Source organism: Pelophylax lessonae (assembly GCF_965119305.1).
Source record: "Pelophylax lessonae genome assembly, chromosome: 1".
Taxonomy (NCBI): Eukaryota; Metazoa; Chordata; class Amphibia; order Anura; family Ranidae; genus Pelophylax; species Pelophylax lessonae.
Genome location: NC_138768.1, coordinates 122632061 through 122646367, shown reverse-complemented (window position 1 = coordinate 122646367; position 14307 = coordinate 122632061). Strand labels below are relative to the sequence as shown.

At 42.6% G+C, this 14307-nt stretch overlaps 1 protein-coding gene across 1 annotated transcript in view; it reads right to left on the bottom strand.

Moving 5' to 3' along the window:
* CDK7 (cyclin dependent kinase 7) overlaps nt 1-14307 on the bottom strand; it is a 44015-nt gene that overhangs the window by 18321 nt on the left and 11387 nt on the right. Inside the window, exon 3 of the mRNA XM_082268504.1 lies at nt 6988-7021. Coding sequence (XP_082124630.1) covers nt 6988-7021 — 34 coding nt within the window. The remainder of the gene's footprint in view (nt 1-6987; nt 7022-14307) is intronic.

Below are 14307 nucleotides of genomic sequence, written 5' to 3'. Positions count from 1 at the left end.
CCCATCATTCTGACAACCAACCAACCGTTGACTGAAGTCCATACATGTGCGTGCCCTTCACTCCCAGCACAGGCAGAGAATAGTCCCCCATGCATGCACAGTGGGAGTCCTACTCCTGCCAGGACCGGGGAAGATTGGAGGACAATACGGGGTGAGTAACTAGCAGTTCCTGTTAACCACTCTCTGCTCTTGCCCACTGTGAGGAAGAATATGCTGTAATGGACACAAGTCTATTTCACTCATACTATTATGACTAAAGCCTGGTACACACAGACCGAATGTTGGCCGGCATCAGCTGGTTCAATAGAAACTGGCTGACATTAGTCCCGTGTGTACTGCAGCTTGTCTGACAGAAGCTGGCAGAGGGCTCATGAGCGAAAAAGGTCTGCCGACTGGCTCCTTATCAGTGCTCTCAGCCAATGGCTGAGGAGTTTCCCTTTCAGAACACAATAGCTCAGCTGGGGAGATCGCTGTACTAACATTGGATTGTTAGTACAGCGGCTACAACCTGAGCTGTCTTTTTTCGTGCAATCCAGCGGTGCATATCTTCAGGCCAAAAACACAGGAGGAGGGTTGGCTCATTCAGGTTGTAAATCCACAGCCCTAGCCAACCTTATTCAATGGACCAACTGCCTATGTATTGCTGGAAATTACTACGAATGCAAAGCAAAAGTGTTTTTTTTAAGTGAACAAACACACATCACACACGCACGCACGCACGCACGCACGCACCCCCTTTAGGCTCGGTTCACACTTGTGCAATGTGGGAATGCTGCGAATATGCAGCGTGTTCCCGCATCGCATCCGCACATCTGGCAGTTCACACTGCCATATGCGATACGGGGGGAGGGGGGGGGGGATGTCAATTAAAAGTTAAACGACACCCCCAGTTTGATTGCATATCACAGTGCGATCTGCAAGTACGCACAGAATCGGATCGCACAAGTGTGTACCACTGTGCAATCAGATTTTGATGCGGCTCCAAAAATGCCTCCTGTGCGTATTTGGTGCGGATGCAGTGCGAATTCAGCCATACAAAGTGTATGGCTAAAATTCACACCGCACATGAGATCGCATGTAATGAATGAGCAGTGCGCTCCGAATTACATGCGATCTCCGCAGCCGCACAAGTGTGAACCGGCACTTAATTGCATGGGCAGGCACTGAGGAGCAGAGCGAAGAGTGGTGACTGACAGTCACTGCTCTCTACATGGAGCAGACAGTGAACTGAGTGGTCAGTGGCCATTTATTCGCTCAGCTCTGGGTGCTAGAGTCAGTGTGGGACAGCTTCAGCCTCACACAAACGTTGCAGCATGGAGGCAAGTATGGATGTTTGTATTTTTCAAAAGCCCATACTTCTCCTTTAATAAACCACAAACTGGATGAGATAATCATTTGATGAATTCCCCTGAGATAGAAGAACATTTTCTGGGCTTCCTGAATGATAAAAAGAATGAGAAAGGCTGCAATAATGGGCATCAAAAAAAAAAAAAAAAACTCCAAAAAAGCATTGCAAGACAAGAGAAAACCCAGCTAAACATGCTGCGGCATTGCATTTTAGGTATTCCGCAATATGTTTAACCATCAAAATGCTTATCATTGTTAAACACAGCTGTCAGCCAGATAAACATCTTCAGTAGCTGGTACAAGAAAAAGGAAGTCAGGTTTGTGTGTATGTCTTGGTTTAACAGACACTGAAGTCACAGACCAGAACATTCCCAGACCTTCCCATAGTAGCCACAAAAAGGTTCAGAGAAAACCAATAAAAACAGTCAGAGTAGGATACGGTCTCACAAGCCCAAGACAGATGACCACATCATTCACATGTAAATGGGACACTAAAACAGAATAGAAACAAACAGATTGCTTCTAAGAGCAGTGACAATGGTGAAGTGTAGATGGCGGGGAAAAGAGGACATCTACAATATTAAAAAGAAAAAAGTCAAATGACAGTAGCCAATAAGACTGTCAGATTCACTCACAACAAAATTGTATCTCAAGCCGATTGCGTTTTTTTTTTTTTAAAGCTCAGTTTGTGGTGCTACCACAGACATGCTAGATCAGCCTGTCTCAACACAGAGGAACCCCGAAATGACTTTCCGGTCTTAGGGAACCCCTGATAAAAATAACTATATCTAAAACTCATGATACATTAGTGTGATGGTCACTGGAAGAATGATCCATACACATGTGGTCATTGGAAAGAATTAACCCCCTACAGATAGCTAAAAATATCAATGGCGTCATTGGGAACTTATCTGAGAATCAGAAATTTCTCATTGCTCAATGAACCCCTGAGATACCTCTGGAGGAACCCAGGTTGAGAAACCCTGCGCTAGATACATTTATGTAAGAAGCCCATCACAAATCAATAAAATCTACACAACCAGGTGGGCAACCAGCAGTATAGAAGTGCGGGGACGTACTGGATAAATCTCTGCACGGTCCTAGATGTCCTTATTGGCATCTGGTAATCGAGATTCATTTTGTACTTAAGCACTTTATGAACATTTTCTGTAGGTCTTCTTACTGTATGGTATTTTACCCTTTGCACAAGGTTACTGCTGTTTTGTACCGCATTGCTTTGCTGGATACTTTGCTATAAGAAGTTTGAAAATATACACAACCTGAAAAAATAAAAAGTGAACGCTCTTTAGCTGCTAAAAAAAAAAAAAAAAAAAAAAAAAAAAAAAAAGGGTAAAACTGAATGATAGGCATTTTCTTAAAAGGTGGATTCCAAACTGATATTATGTTCACCCCTAACTTAAAGTGGTTGTAAAACTCGGACATGAAAAATGAACAAAGCATATCTCAATCCAGAGCACTAAGGGCTCTTTCACACGGGCGTTCCTTTTTTTTTTGCCCGATCAGGTCCTTTTTTTTTTTTTTTGTAACGGACACGGATGACACGTGTCATCCGGTCCGTATGTCCGTCTTTAATCCCATCCGTTTGCGGATGAAAAACTGACATAATGCATGTCTATGTAAATACGGATGTCTGCGGATGACACCACTGACATCCGTTTTTGCTTCAGTTCCGTTTTTTGAAAGGAAGAATGACACCAAGAGAAAAAATAAATAATCAATTTATTTTACCAGGGCTTTCCCCAACGAGCTCTGCATTGTGTCATTTCAGTTCTCTGCCCCCATTTTTCTGACAGCTTAGACAAGCTTTATAAATTCAGGTCTTTGAACAGATGTAGGGAAGAGAAGACTGCAGATAAACAGGTACAAGTTATTATGTAGGAGGATGCGTTTTATCTCTGAAACACCAGAGACAGGGCATTTTATAATATTACACACACATACATATTATATATATATATATATATATATATATATATATATATATATATATATATATACACACACACACACACACACACACACACACACATACACACATACATACATACATACATACATACACACAGTACAGAACAAAAGTTTGGACACACCGTCTCATTCAAAGAGTTTTCTTTATTTTCATGACTATGAAAATTGTAGAGTCACACTTCAAGGAGGAAGTCACCTGAAATGGTTTTCACTTCACAGGTGTGCCCTGTCAGGTTTAATAAGTGTGATTTCTTGCCTTATAAATGGGGTTGGGACCATCAGTTGTGTTGTGCAGAAGTCAGGTGGATACACAGCTGATAATCCTACTGAATAGACTGTAATGCCCCGTACAGACTTTTGTCTTCAGATTTACCTTTTCTATGTAGTGCAAGGGCCTGCCGGAGTGCATACAAATTGAAAGTGTTTAGGTTTGACCTCATATTATATGGTTTTGGTAAGTCTGCACACAAAAGTCCTCAGATAATCTGATAATGTGTACAGGGCTTTAGAATCAGGGCTGTCTTTAACACAGGGTAAAAGGGGCAGCTGCCCCGGGTCTAGTCATTGTTGCGGGGCCCAAAGGAGCTGCCCCTTGAGCCCCCAAATAGTTGATAAGTGGATTCAAGAGGGCCCAAGAAAATTTTTGCCCAGGGTCCAATCAAGAATAAAGACGGCCCTGGTTAGAATTTGTATTATGGCAAGAAAAAAGCAGCCAAGTACAGGAAAACGAGTGGCAGAAGAGACTTGTTTGGGCTAAAGCACACAAGGAATGGACATTAGACCAGTGGAAATCTGTGCTTTGGTCTGATGAGTCCAAATTTGAGATCTTTGGTTCCAATCACCGTGTCTTTGTGCGACGCAGAAAAGGTGAACGGATGGACTCTACATGCCTGGTTCCCACCGTGAAGCATGGAGGAAGAGGTGTGATGGTGTGGGGGTGCTTTGCTGGTGACACTGTTGGGGATTTATTCAAAATTGAAGGAATACTGAACCAGCATGGCTACCACAGCATCTTGAAGCGGCATGCTATTCCATCCGGTTTGCGTTTAGTTGGACCATCATTTATTTTTCAACAGGACAATGACCCCAAACACACATCCAGGCTGTGTAAGGGCTATTTGACCAAGAAGGAGAGTGATGGGGTGCAGCGCCAGATGACCTGGCCTCCACAGTCACTGGACCTGAACCCAATCGAGATGGTTTGGGGTGAGCTGGACCGCAGAGTGAAGGCAAAAGGGCCAACAAGTGCTAAGCATCTCTGGGAACTCCGTCAAGACTGTTGTATGTATGTATGTATGTATGTATGTATGTATGTATGTATGTATGTATGTATGTATGTATGTATGTATGTATGTATGTATGTATGTATATATATATATATATATATATATATATATATATATATATATATATATATATATATATATATATATATATATACACACACACACACACACACACACACACACACACACATACACACACACACACACACACACACACCCCCTATTATATGAAACAGTCAGTCAATCATGTAGGATGGAAAACCTATTCTCGCCAGTGCTGTTCCTGATACCAGTGTCATCTCTCCTATTTGTATTTCTGCGTTCACAATTCACTAATTTGCACATTTTCTATAGCAAGCTTTAACGCTCAGCTAGCCCTAAACTGAACTCCAATATGAAGGAAGAATACCATCATGGCAAAAAAACAAAACAAAAACCCATTTCTATAATTCTGCCCATTTGTGACCATAGTTTTATTGGGTTCAAAATTAATTTAGTGAGTTAAAAATGCAATAGCCATTGAGGACATATTAAAACATCTCCTAGAATATGGATTTTTATTAAATGCGGTTCTGTGATGCAGCATTTATTTCAAGCATGAATGGTGTAACAATACATTCGGAATCCAGATGAACAATATCAGTGTTGGAACCCACTGATCCACCAGAGATAAGCAAAATGGCAATTCCAAAAGACCATATAAACATGACAAGACCACAACATTGATGATAGCCAGTATCATTAACTTGAAACAACCAACATGGACAAATGGGTAAAAAAAAAAAGTTTTAAAGTCGCAATTTGGATAAGGAACAGCACATAGCAATGTGGCACCACCTGGTGGTTATATGTATATTTACAGGACAATCCTAAAATGCTTCAAAAATAAAAAACACAATTAAAGATGCCTGTATTACAAAAATGTTTGAAGATTCCCTAGCTAAGGTTACCTGCTTTGTGTCTTATGTGGATCAGTAACAAACATATATGTGTGCATGTATATACACAAAAACACATACATCTTTCATGAAAGATCGGAGATAATGAGGTAGCGGCATTAGTTTACATGAACCCTTACACACTGTAGGAAGGAATCCATGAAACAGAGGGACTGACACTGATTTGTTTTAACTTTAGAGTGCGCTGGCAGTGCTGTCCCCAGAGAGGCAGGGGCTATATAATGGAAAATAGAATGTGTAATGTAAATGGGGGGGAGGGCTTTCTAAAGTAAATGGAGGGGGGCTGTGTAATGTAAAATAGGCTGTGTGATGTAAATGGTGGGGCTGTGTAATGTAAATGGGCTGGATCAGCTAAATGGGAGGTTGTGCTATTTTGGTATTTACTGTTCTAAATAAATACTTTGGTCGTCTGTTGTGTTTAGACTTTGCTACATGCAGAGAGTTTTTTTTTTTTTAGAGCAGATAAAAAAAAAAAAAAATTAAAAAAAATTGAGTTTGTCTGATTGCTTGAATTTTGTTAATGAAAACCACAGGCAGTAATCGTGCTGCATCGCAGAACTGAATCAGTGACAGGATAAATCGTAACCGAATCGTGAGACCAGTGAAGATGTACACCTCTACTATATAGATTGCCATCATTAGATGGCCTCAAAGCTATAGATCCAGAACAAAAACAACAAAATCAATGTTGCAACCTGCCTTCTAGCGATGTAAAAATCAGTGCTATATTACGGTTTTGGAAGTTCAAGGTCAAGACTAAAATTAAAGTGGGAAGAAAGAAGAAAGAAGAAAGAAGAAGAAGGGGGAGCAATGCAATAAATCCTGCACCACACTGCCCCCTAGCACAGCTTAATCGGTGAATTGCTCCTGCTGCTCTGCGTTGCATTGCAAATATGCCCCAATACATTCTATGCATTAAGGTAAAAAAATATATTATATATATATATATATATATATATATATATATATATATATATATATATATATATATATATATATATATGCGCAGGGTGCCCCCAAACACCCCCCCTTAAGCTTACCCGAGACCGATCTAGATCCAGTATTGTGCATGAGAGCACTGGCTCTCTCCCCACCTCACTGGGGAAGATGGTAGTAGTGGGGGGTTATTGGCTCCCGCTGCAGTCAATCAAATCTTGTGATGAGGGAGCAGAGCCACACTTTCTGTAGCTATAGACACAGACAGGGCAGCTCAGGAGCAAACAGATTTCTATGGGGGCACTTACTGAAGAGGAGAAACCAGGAGTGCCAGTGGGGGACCCTAGAAGAAGAGGATCAGGGCTTTGCAATAGGATTACACAGAGCCAGTACGTATGACTTGTTTATTATTTTAATTAAAAAAAAAAAAAAAAAATGTAAGCTTTAATACTTTAAAATTATAAACTTACCATCATTAGCCTCTGCTCTGTGACCCAACTTAATCTTCAGGAGAGAACAAAAATAAACATTACTCACATCTTGTGCAGGTATACACCAGATATTCCATAAATTACTTAGCTGAAAAATGTTGATATTGGCAAGTATTCCTGCCAAACGTACAATTAAAAGAAAGGATTACTACATAACCTTGGCATAATATTTGTAGCAAAGGGAGATTTTGATAAAGAACTACTTACTCCTTTTTTGCTAAATAGCAGCACAAAAGAAGGCCAACAACATTATTCCAAAGCATGAAATTCCCCCAGTTCTTTGGCACTGCCCAATCTCCCAATGCTATAGTGAGGATTTTAGTGGTGATGCCCAGCCTAAGCCCTCTTTCTGCTGCAAGTCCACCCAATTGCCTTCCCTTGTACAGGCTAGCAGGGCAAGCCCAATAAAACCAGATATTAGCTGATGTACGGCTACCCAATAAACACCCTTTTTTTTCAGGTAAATGGGCTAAAATTAAATTAAAAAAAAAAAAAAAAAAAAAATGACTTGCAATTATTACCACAGAAATGAACTACAGTGTGCTTCTATACTTACTGGACCTGTGTTTGTAAAGTGTATCTAAACCCAAACCCAAAAATATGTTGCGTTTGCCATAAATGTGGTTGCAGTATTAGGGCTCTTTCACACGGTTCGCCTCCGTAGGCAGATCCGTGCTGCACAGCGGGGATCGATCCGCCGATCCCAGCTGAGCCGGCGGGTAACAGCTCCGTCTCCGCTTGCAGTGCGGAGAGGGAGGGGTCACAGCCCCCGCTGCTCTCTATGGGGGATCGGATGAAAGCGGACCGCCTGTCTGCTCTCATCCGATCCGATCCCTGAACGGATGGAAAAATAGGGTTTCCATCCTTCCAGATTTCACGGACAGGATCGGATACTGATGACAGCGGGTGTCAGCGGAGGTGTCTCCGCTGACATCCGCTGCCCCATAGAGCTGCATGGAGGAGCCGATCAGATCCTCCTAAAAAACTGACAGGCGATTTGAACGGATCGCCCGTGTGAAAGAGCCCTTAGTTTAAAAATTCAGGCTTCCTCCTCCCATTTGTTTTCACCTAGTAATCCTGCCAATAACACGACCTGTCCTCGGGTGACAGTACTCACTCCTTTACTGTACCAGCAAGAGACAAATATGGGATCTAACTTTAAAGAAAGAGAGAAATGTAAAATCTGCATAGAAGAGTGCCTGAACTCAGCTCCAGAGGTATTCCTTAGAACTAAACGGATCTTGCAGATGTCTTCTAACAAAAATTCTAGAGGTGCTTTACACATGTATTGAAACCTCAGATATGCTGGTGACCTTTTCTCATAAGACACCTCTCTCTGCCAGGCCCACCTTGACCCAAATATTAAACAAAAAAAAAAAAACACAAAAGCCATCAGAAGTCCTGAAATTTGTTACACTCTACATGGTGTCCAGTCACATAGGCAATTATTGACTTCTTTTCTTAATGTATTACTAAACCCAGGAGCCTGCATTCACTATATCTGGTCTCCCACAGTACACAGAATATGGACATGCAATCGTTTTAGTAAATATAAAACAGCTAAATACCTTTTCTCATCAGTTATATGTAGCTGTCTTGTGACTTCTATCAGTTCCTGGCCGAAGCTTGTAGGAGGAGAAGTTTTCATACTACACTGAGCTTTCCCATGAACCTGCAGGGCTCATTACCCTGTCTGGACAGTGCTGATTGGCCCAAAAAAACCTCTCTAGCAATACACACCAAACTGAGCATGTGCTGCCTGACTTCAAAGGCTCCGTCTTATCCGGACATATTTTGTAGTCAGTGGAAGGAGGAGGATCTGTGCGTACAAGATCAAGAAGCCTTTTTACACAATGTGGATGATTAACCCCTTAAGTTCCACAGTGAGTATAACAAGCATGCTTTACTGTAGATACAGACTGATTTTACTGTTGGGGGTTTAGGAACACTATGAGGGAAAATTAGTTTACATACCAACCTTCAGATATGTTACCTGGCACTCCAGATCAAATTCAGCACCTACTAAAGCAGGGCTAAGCATTTCACAACCTAGGCTGGATTTTACGAGAGGGCCTCTTTTCTGAAAACTTCAGTTTAAGAATTTAAAAAAGACCAAATCATAAATGTATGCAAGAAGCTGAAAAAAAACATAATTATGAATTTGCAGGCTTGCTTTTAAGATTTATACTTCCCTTTACATACATTGACCAAGGACCATGTGGAGCAGAGAGGCTCCCTTAGGGCAGACCATCAAGGCCACAGGTTTTTATCTTGTTTTAGAAAGAGTTGGGAAGGGTTGAATCTCTGAGGTTTTTATTGCAGTCTGTTCCATTATTGGGGAAAACGTCCCCTTATTTTCTGTCAGGACAAGTGATGAGAAATCTTTCCGAAGAGGACACAGACAAACAGGTTATAGTAAAGTGAAGGGATGGAACTTCTGACTATATTTCTTTTACAAAAGAATTTTGTAAAAGGGAGTCTGACGGGGTACGCAATGGAGGATCACTCAAAATGAGAGGAGCCCATTATCGAATCTGGAAGGTTGGACATATGCTATCCACGGTTGCCAGACCCTGAGGAATTTGCCATGGGTGTCTGAAGCAAAGGCCGTCAGTTTCCCATTTATCACATCATACGATTCTTAACTGCTTCAAAAGCTAAGCACTTGGGTTTTCCAAGTTGTCGCAATGTCAACTTAGTTGCAGTAAAGAGATGCAAAGCCAATTGGCGTTCCAGGCGAAGCGGTTCTGAAATTGGTTTACAAAAAGGAGGGCCTCGTAAGGGTCCCTATTGAGGTTGGTGTGGAATAGGTTACGGAGAAGGGTATAAATGCTGACCCATAGTCTACATACCTTAGGACATGCCCACCAAATATAGGCCATGGTTCCTTCCTGTGGGCATCCCTGGAAGCAAAGAGGGGAATAAGATGGGATGAATTGGGCCAGTCTAGCTAGTGTATAGTACCATCAATATAACACTTTGTAGACGTTCTCCAATATTAGGACATTCTTGGAGCTTTTTGAGCGCTATTGTCATGATCTGCCAATCCTCTAGATCCAACTGTCTTCCCAAATCTTTCTCCCATTGTAAATAATAGGGCCGCACCGGGGGTGTTCTAAAGGATATAATTGATGAGTAAAGTAAATTCTATTAATCCCAGGGAATGAGGTCAGGCTCTGCAGAGGCTTTCTAAATGCGTTAACATGTATGGTGTGGGTCGAGATTTTAGGAGTTGTGGAAGTGTTTTAGTTGTATGTATCTGTAATGTTCCCGTAAAGGAAAATTAATGGGAAGATCTAAGGGCTTTAAAGATTATTATTATTTCCGTGGGGTGAACAAGGACTGAAGATCAATGAATCCGTTATCTGTCCGCCAGGAGAATTGCTTAGGATTTTCACAACTGGGGGGAAATAATGGGCAATGGATAAGGCTGAGTAATGGCAAATGGGGGGAAATTAGGCCTGCTGAAAATTTGACGGAATCCCACAAGCGAAGAGAGGGAGTTACACATGGCCCTAGCTTGGTCAGGCAATGTATAGGGGGGACCCAGGGCAGGGAGGAAATGGGGAAAGGGTGAGAATCTACCAGGTCAATAGTGGACCATAATGGCATTTGGTAGGTTTCATGAAGGTGAGAAAATGGGGCAATATTTGCCGCCGTATAATAGGCTTATAAGTTAGGGACCGAAAAGCCGCCATTAATCCTACCAGCATAAAAGACTTGCTTATTAATTCGAGGGCGTATGGAACCCCAGATGAATTTCAAAAGTTTGCACTGATAAATACAGTGCCTTACGAAAGTATTCGGCCCCCTTGAACTTTGCGACCTTTTGCCACATTTCAGGCTTCAAACAAAGATATAAAACTGTAATTTTTTGTGAAGAATCAACAACAAGTGGGACACAATCATGAAGTGGAACGAAATTTATTGGATATTTCAAACTTTGTTAACAAATAAAAAACTGAAAAATTGGGCTTGCAAAATTATTCAGCCCCTTTACTTTCAGTGCAGCAAACTTTTTCCAGAAGTTCAGTGAGGATCTCTGAATGATCCAATGTTGACCTAAATAACTAATGATGATAAATAGAATCCACCTGTGTGTAATCAAGTCTCCGTATAAATGCACCTGCACTGTGATAGTCTCAGAGGTCTGTTTAAAGCGCAGAGAGCATCATGAAGAACAAGGAACACACCAGGCAGGTCCGAGATACTGTTGTGGAGAAGTTTAAAGCCGGATTTGGATACAAAAAGATTTCCCAAGGAGCACTGTGCAAGCGATAATATTGAAATGGAAGGAGTATCAGACCACTGCAAATCTACGAAGACCTGGCAGTCCCTCTAAACTTTCAGCTCATACAAGCAGAAGACTGATCAGAGAAGCAGCCAAGAGGCCCATGATCACTCTGGATGAACTGCAGAGATCTACAGCTGAGGTGGGAGACTCTGTCCATAGGACAACAATCAGTCGTATACTGCACAAATCTGGCCTTTATGGAAGAGTGGCAAGAAGAAAGCCATTTCTTAAAGATATCCATAAAAAGTGTCGTTTAAGTTTGCCACAAGCCACCTGGGAGACACACCAAACATGTGGAAGAAGGTGCTCTGGTCAGATGAAACCAAAATCAAACTTTTTGGCAACAATGCAAAACGTTATGTTTGGCGTAAAAGCAACACAGCTCATCACCCTGAACACACCATCCCCACTGTCAAACATGGTGGTGGCAGCATCATGGTTTGGGCCTGCTTTTCTTCAGCAGGGACAAGGAAGATGGTTAAAATTGATGGGAAGATGGATGGAGCCAAATACAGGACCATTCTGGAAGAAAACCTGATGGAGTCTGCAAAAGACCTGAGACTGGGACGGAGATTTGTCTTTCAACAGGACAATGATCCAAAACAAAGCAAAATCTACAATGGAATGGTTCACAAATAAACATATCCAGGTGTTAGAATGGCCAAGTCAAAGTCCAGACCTGAATCCAATCGAGAATCTGTGGAAAGAACTGAAAACTGCTGTTCACAAACGCTCTCCATCCAACCTCACTGAGCTTGAGCTGTTTTTCAAGGAGGAATGGGCAAAAATTTCAGTCTCTCGATGTGCAAAACTGATAGAGACATACCCCAAGCGACTTACAGCTGTAATCGCAGCAAAAGGTGGCGCAACAAAGTATTACCTTAAAGGGGGCTGAATAATTTTGCAAGCCCAATTTTTTTCAGTTTATTTGTTAAAGCTTGAAATATCTCGTTCCACTTCATGATTGTGTCCCACTTGTTGATTCTTCACAAACAAATTAGTTTTATATCTTTATGTTTGAAGCCTGAAATGTGGCAAAAGGTCGAAAAGTTCAAGGGGGCCGAATACTTTCGCAAGGCACTGTACCAGTGCGAGGAGATCGGGACTGGTAATACGCAAAAGAAATAAATGGATTTTTGTAAAATCCTTTTCTTTTAAGCTCATTGACAGACGTAGTCCTCGTTGATTAATACCTCGGTTATACTGCCCTCTACAGGAGTAGGACTAGACAGGAAAGAAAATGTTCTGGCCACACCCTAGGGGCAGTCCCAGAGGGTATATCCTCTCACTTCCTGCTACAGCAAATCAGTTATGTCACAAAGCAGTGTTTAGAGAATTTAACCCAACCCAACTCAAAAACTGAGGGGCAGGTACTACGTCTGTCAATGAGCTTAAGAGAAAAGGATTTTACGGTAAGATTTTACAAAAATCCATTTTTCTCTGTCGCTCATTGACAGACGTAGTCCTCGTTGATTAACAACAACTCGGGACGTCCCAAAGCAGTACCACAAATGAGGGGTGGGAAAATGGAAATCAAAATCCAATCTAGAAGGCCCAACCGGTGCCAACTAGAAGTTTTAAAGGCTCATCAATCACACAATGAGACTCAACTGAAATTCCAACGGAAAAAAAAACCCTCGAGGTAGACCACCGGTCTCCTCAAATTGCGGCCTGCAAAACCTTGCGGCCAAATGAGGCATCTGACGATGCCATCACATCAACTTTATAAAATTTTGTAAAAGGTATGAACCGACGACCAGGTAGCCGCCTTGCACGCCTGGACCACTGACGCCTGATGGCGGTAGGCCCAGGAAGTACTGAGCGCTCGAGTGGAGTGCGCCTTAACAGGGAACGGAGGATTCCGACCCTTAATAGAATAAGCCTGTACCACCGTCTGTCTAATCCATTTGGAGATAGTCGTGGCAGATGCAGGCAACCCCTTTCTGGGGCCATCCGTGATCACAAAAAGTGAATCTGTCTTACGGAACGATTCCGTAGTCTTCAGGTATACCCTGATTGCCCGAACCACATCCAAGGAATGCAACGCATATTCCTGAGGATGATTGGGCTTAGGACACAAGGAAGGTAGCACAATATCTTCATTCAGATGAAAATCTGAAACCACCTTAGGAAGAAAAGGATGGCTTCGGATGAAGAACTACCTTATCCCTATGAACCACTAGATATGGGGAATGGCATGATAATGCAGCCAGTTCTGACACCCTGCGTGCAGAAGTGATAGCCACCAAGAAGGCCACCTTCTGGGATAATGTAAGCAAGGGAATCTCCCTGAGATTTTCAAAGGGAGGTTTCTGAAGAACCGACAAACACCAAATTAAGATCCCAGTGCGGTAAGGGCGCGCGCACTGGCGGAGCCAAGTGCCGCACCCCCTGGACACCAAGGAATGAGTAGCCCAAGGCTTCTGAAAGAAGATTGCTAACGCTGAAACCTGACCCTTGATAGTGCTCAAGGATAGTTTCTGCTCAACCCCCTTTTGCAGAAAAGCCAAGATTCGGGTCACCGAATAGGTACGTGGGGGAAATTCCAAAGATTCACACCACTCGATATAAGTCTTCCATGTGCGATAATAGACTTTGCTGGAAGTCGCTTTCCTTGCTTTAATTAGAGTAGGAATAACTGAAGCTGACAACCCTCTGTCCTTCAGTACCTGGGTCTCAATAGCCAGGCCATTAAAACCAGCGACTGTAAAGCACGATGGAAGATCGGTCCTTGAGACCGCAGATCCTCCCTGAGAGGAAGTCTCCAAGGAGCGTCCGCGACTAGCCTGTCCAAGTCGGCGTACCCGGCTTGACGAGGCCAGCTCGGAATTTCCAGAATAACTGGAGTTCCCTCCACCTCTGTCCTGCGGAGGAATCTCAGCAGCAATTTGAGAGGGGGGGGGGGGGGGGGGGAAGACATAGTAGCCGATACTGCCTTTACAGGCCGTTCAGCGCGTCTGCTGCGTCCGCTAGAGGATCGCGGGTGCGAGCCCTGTTGAGCCAAC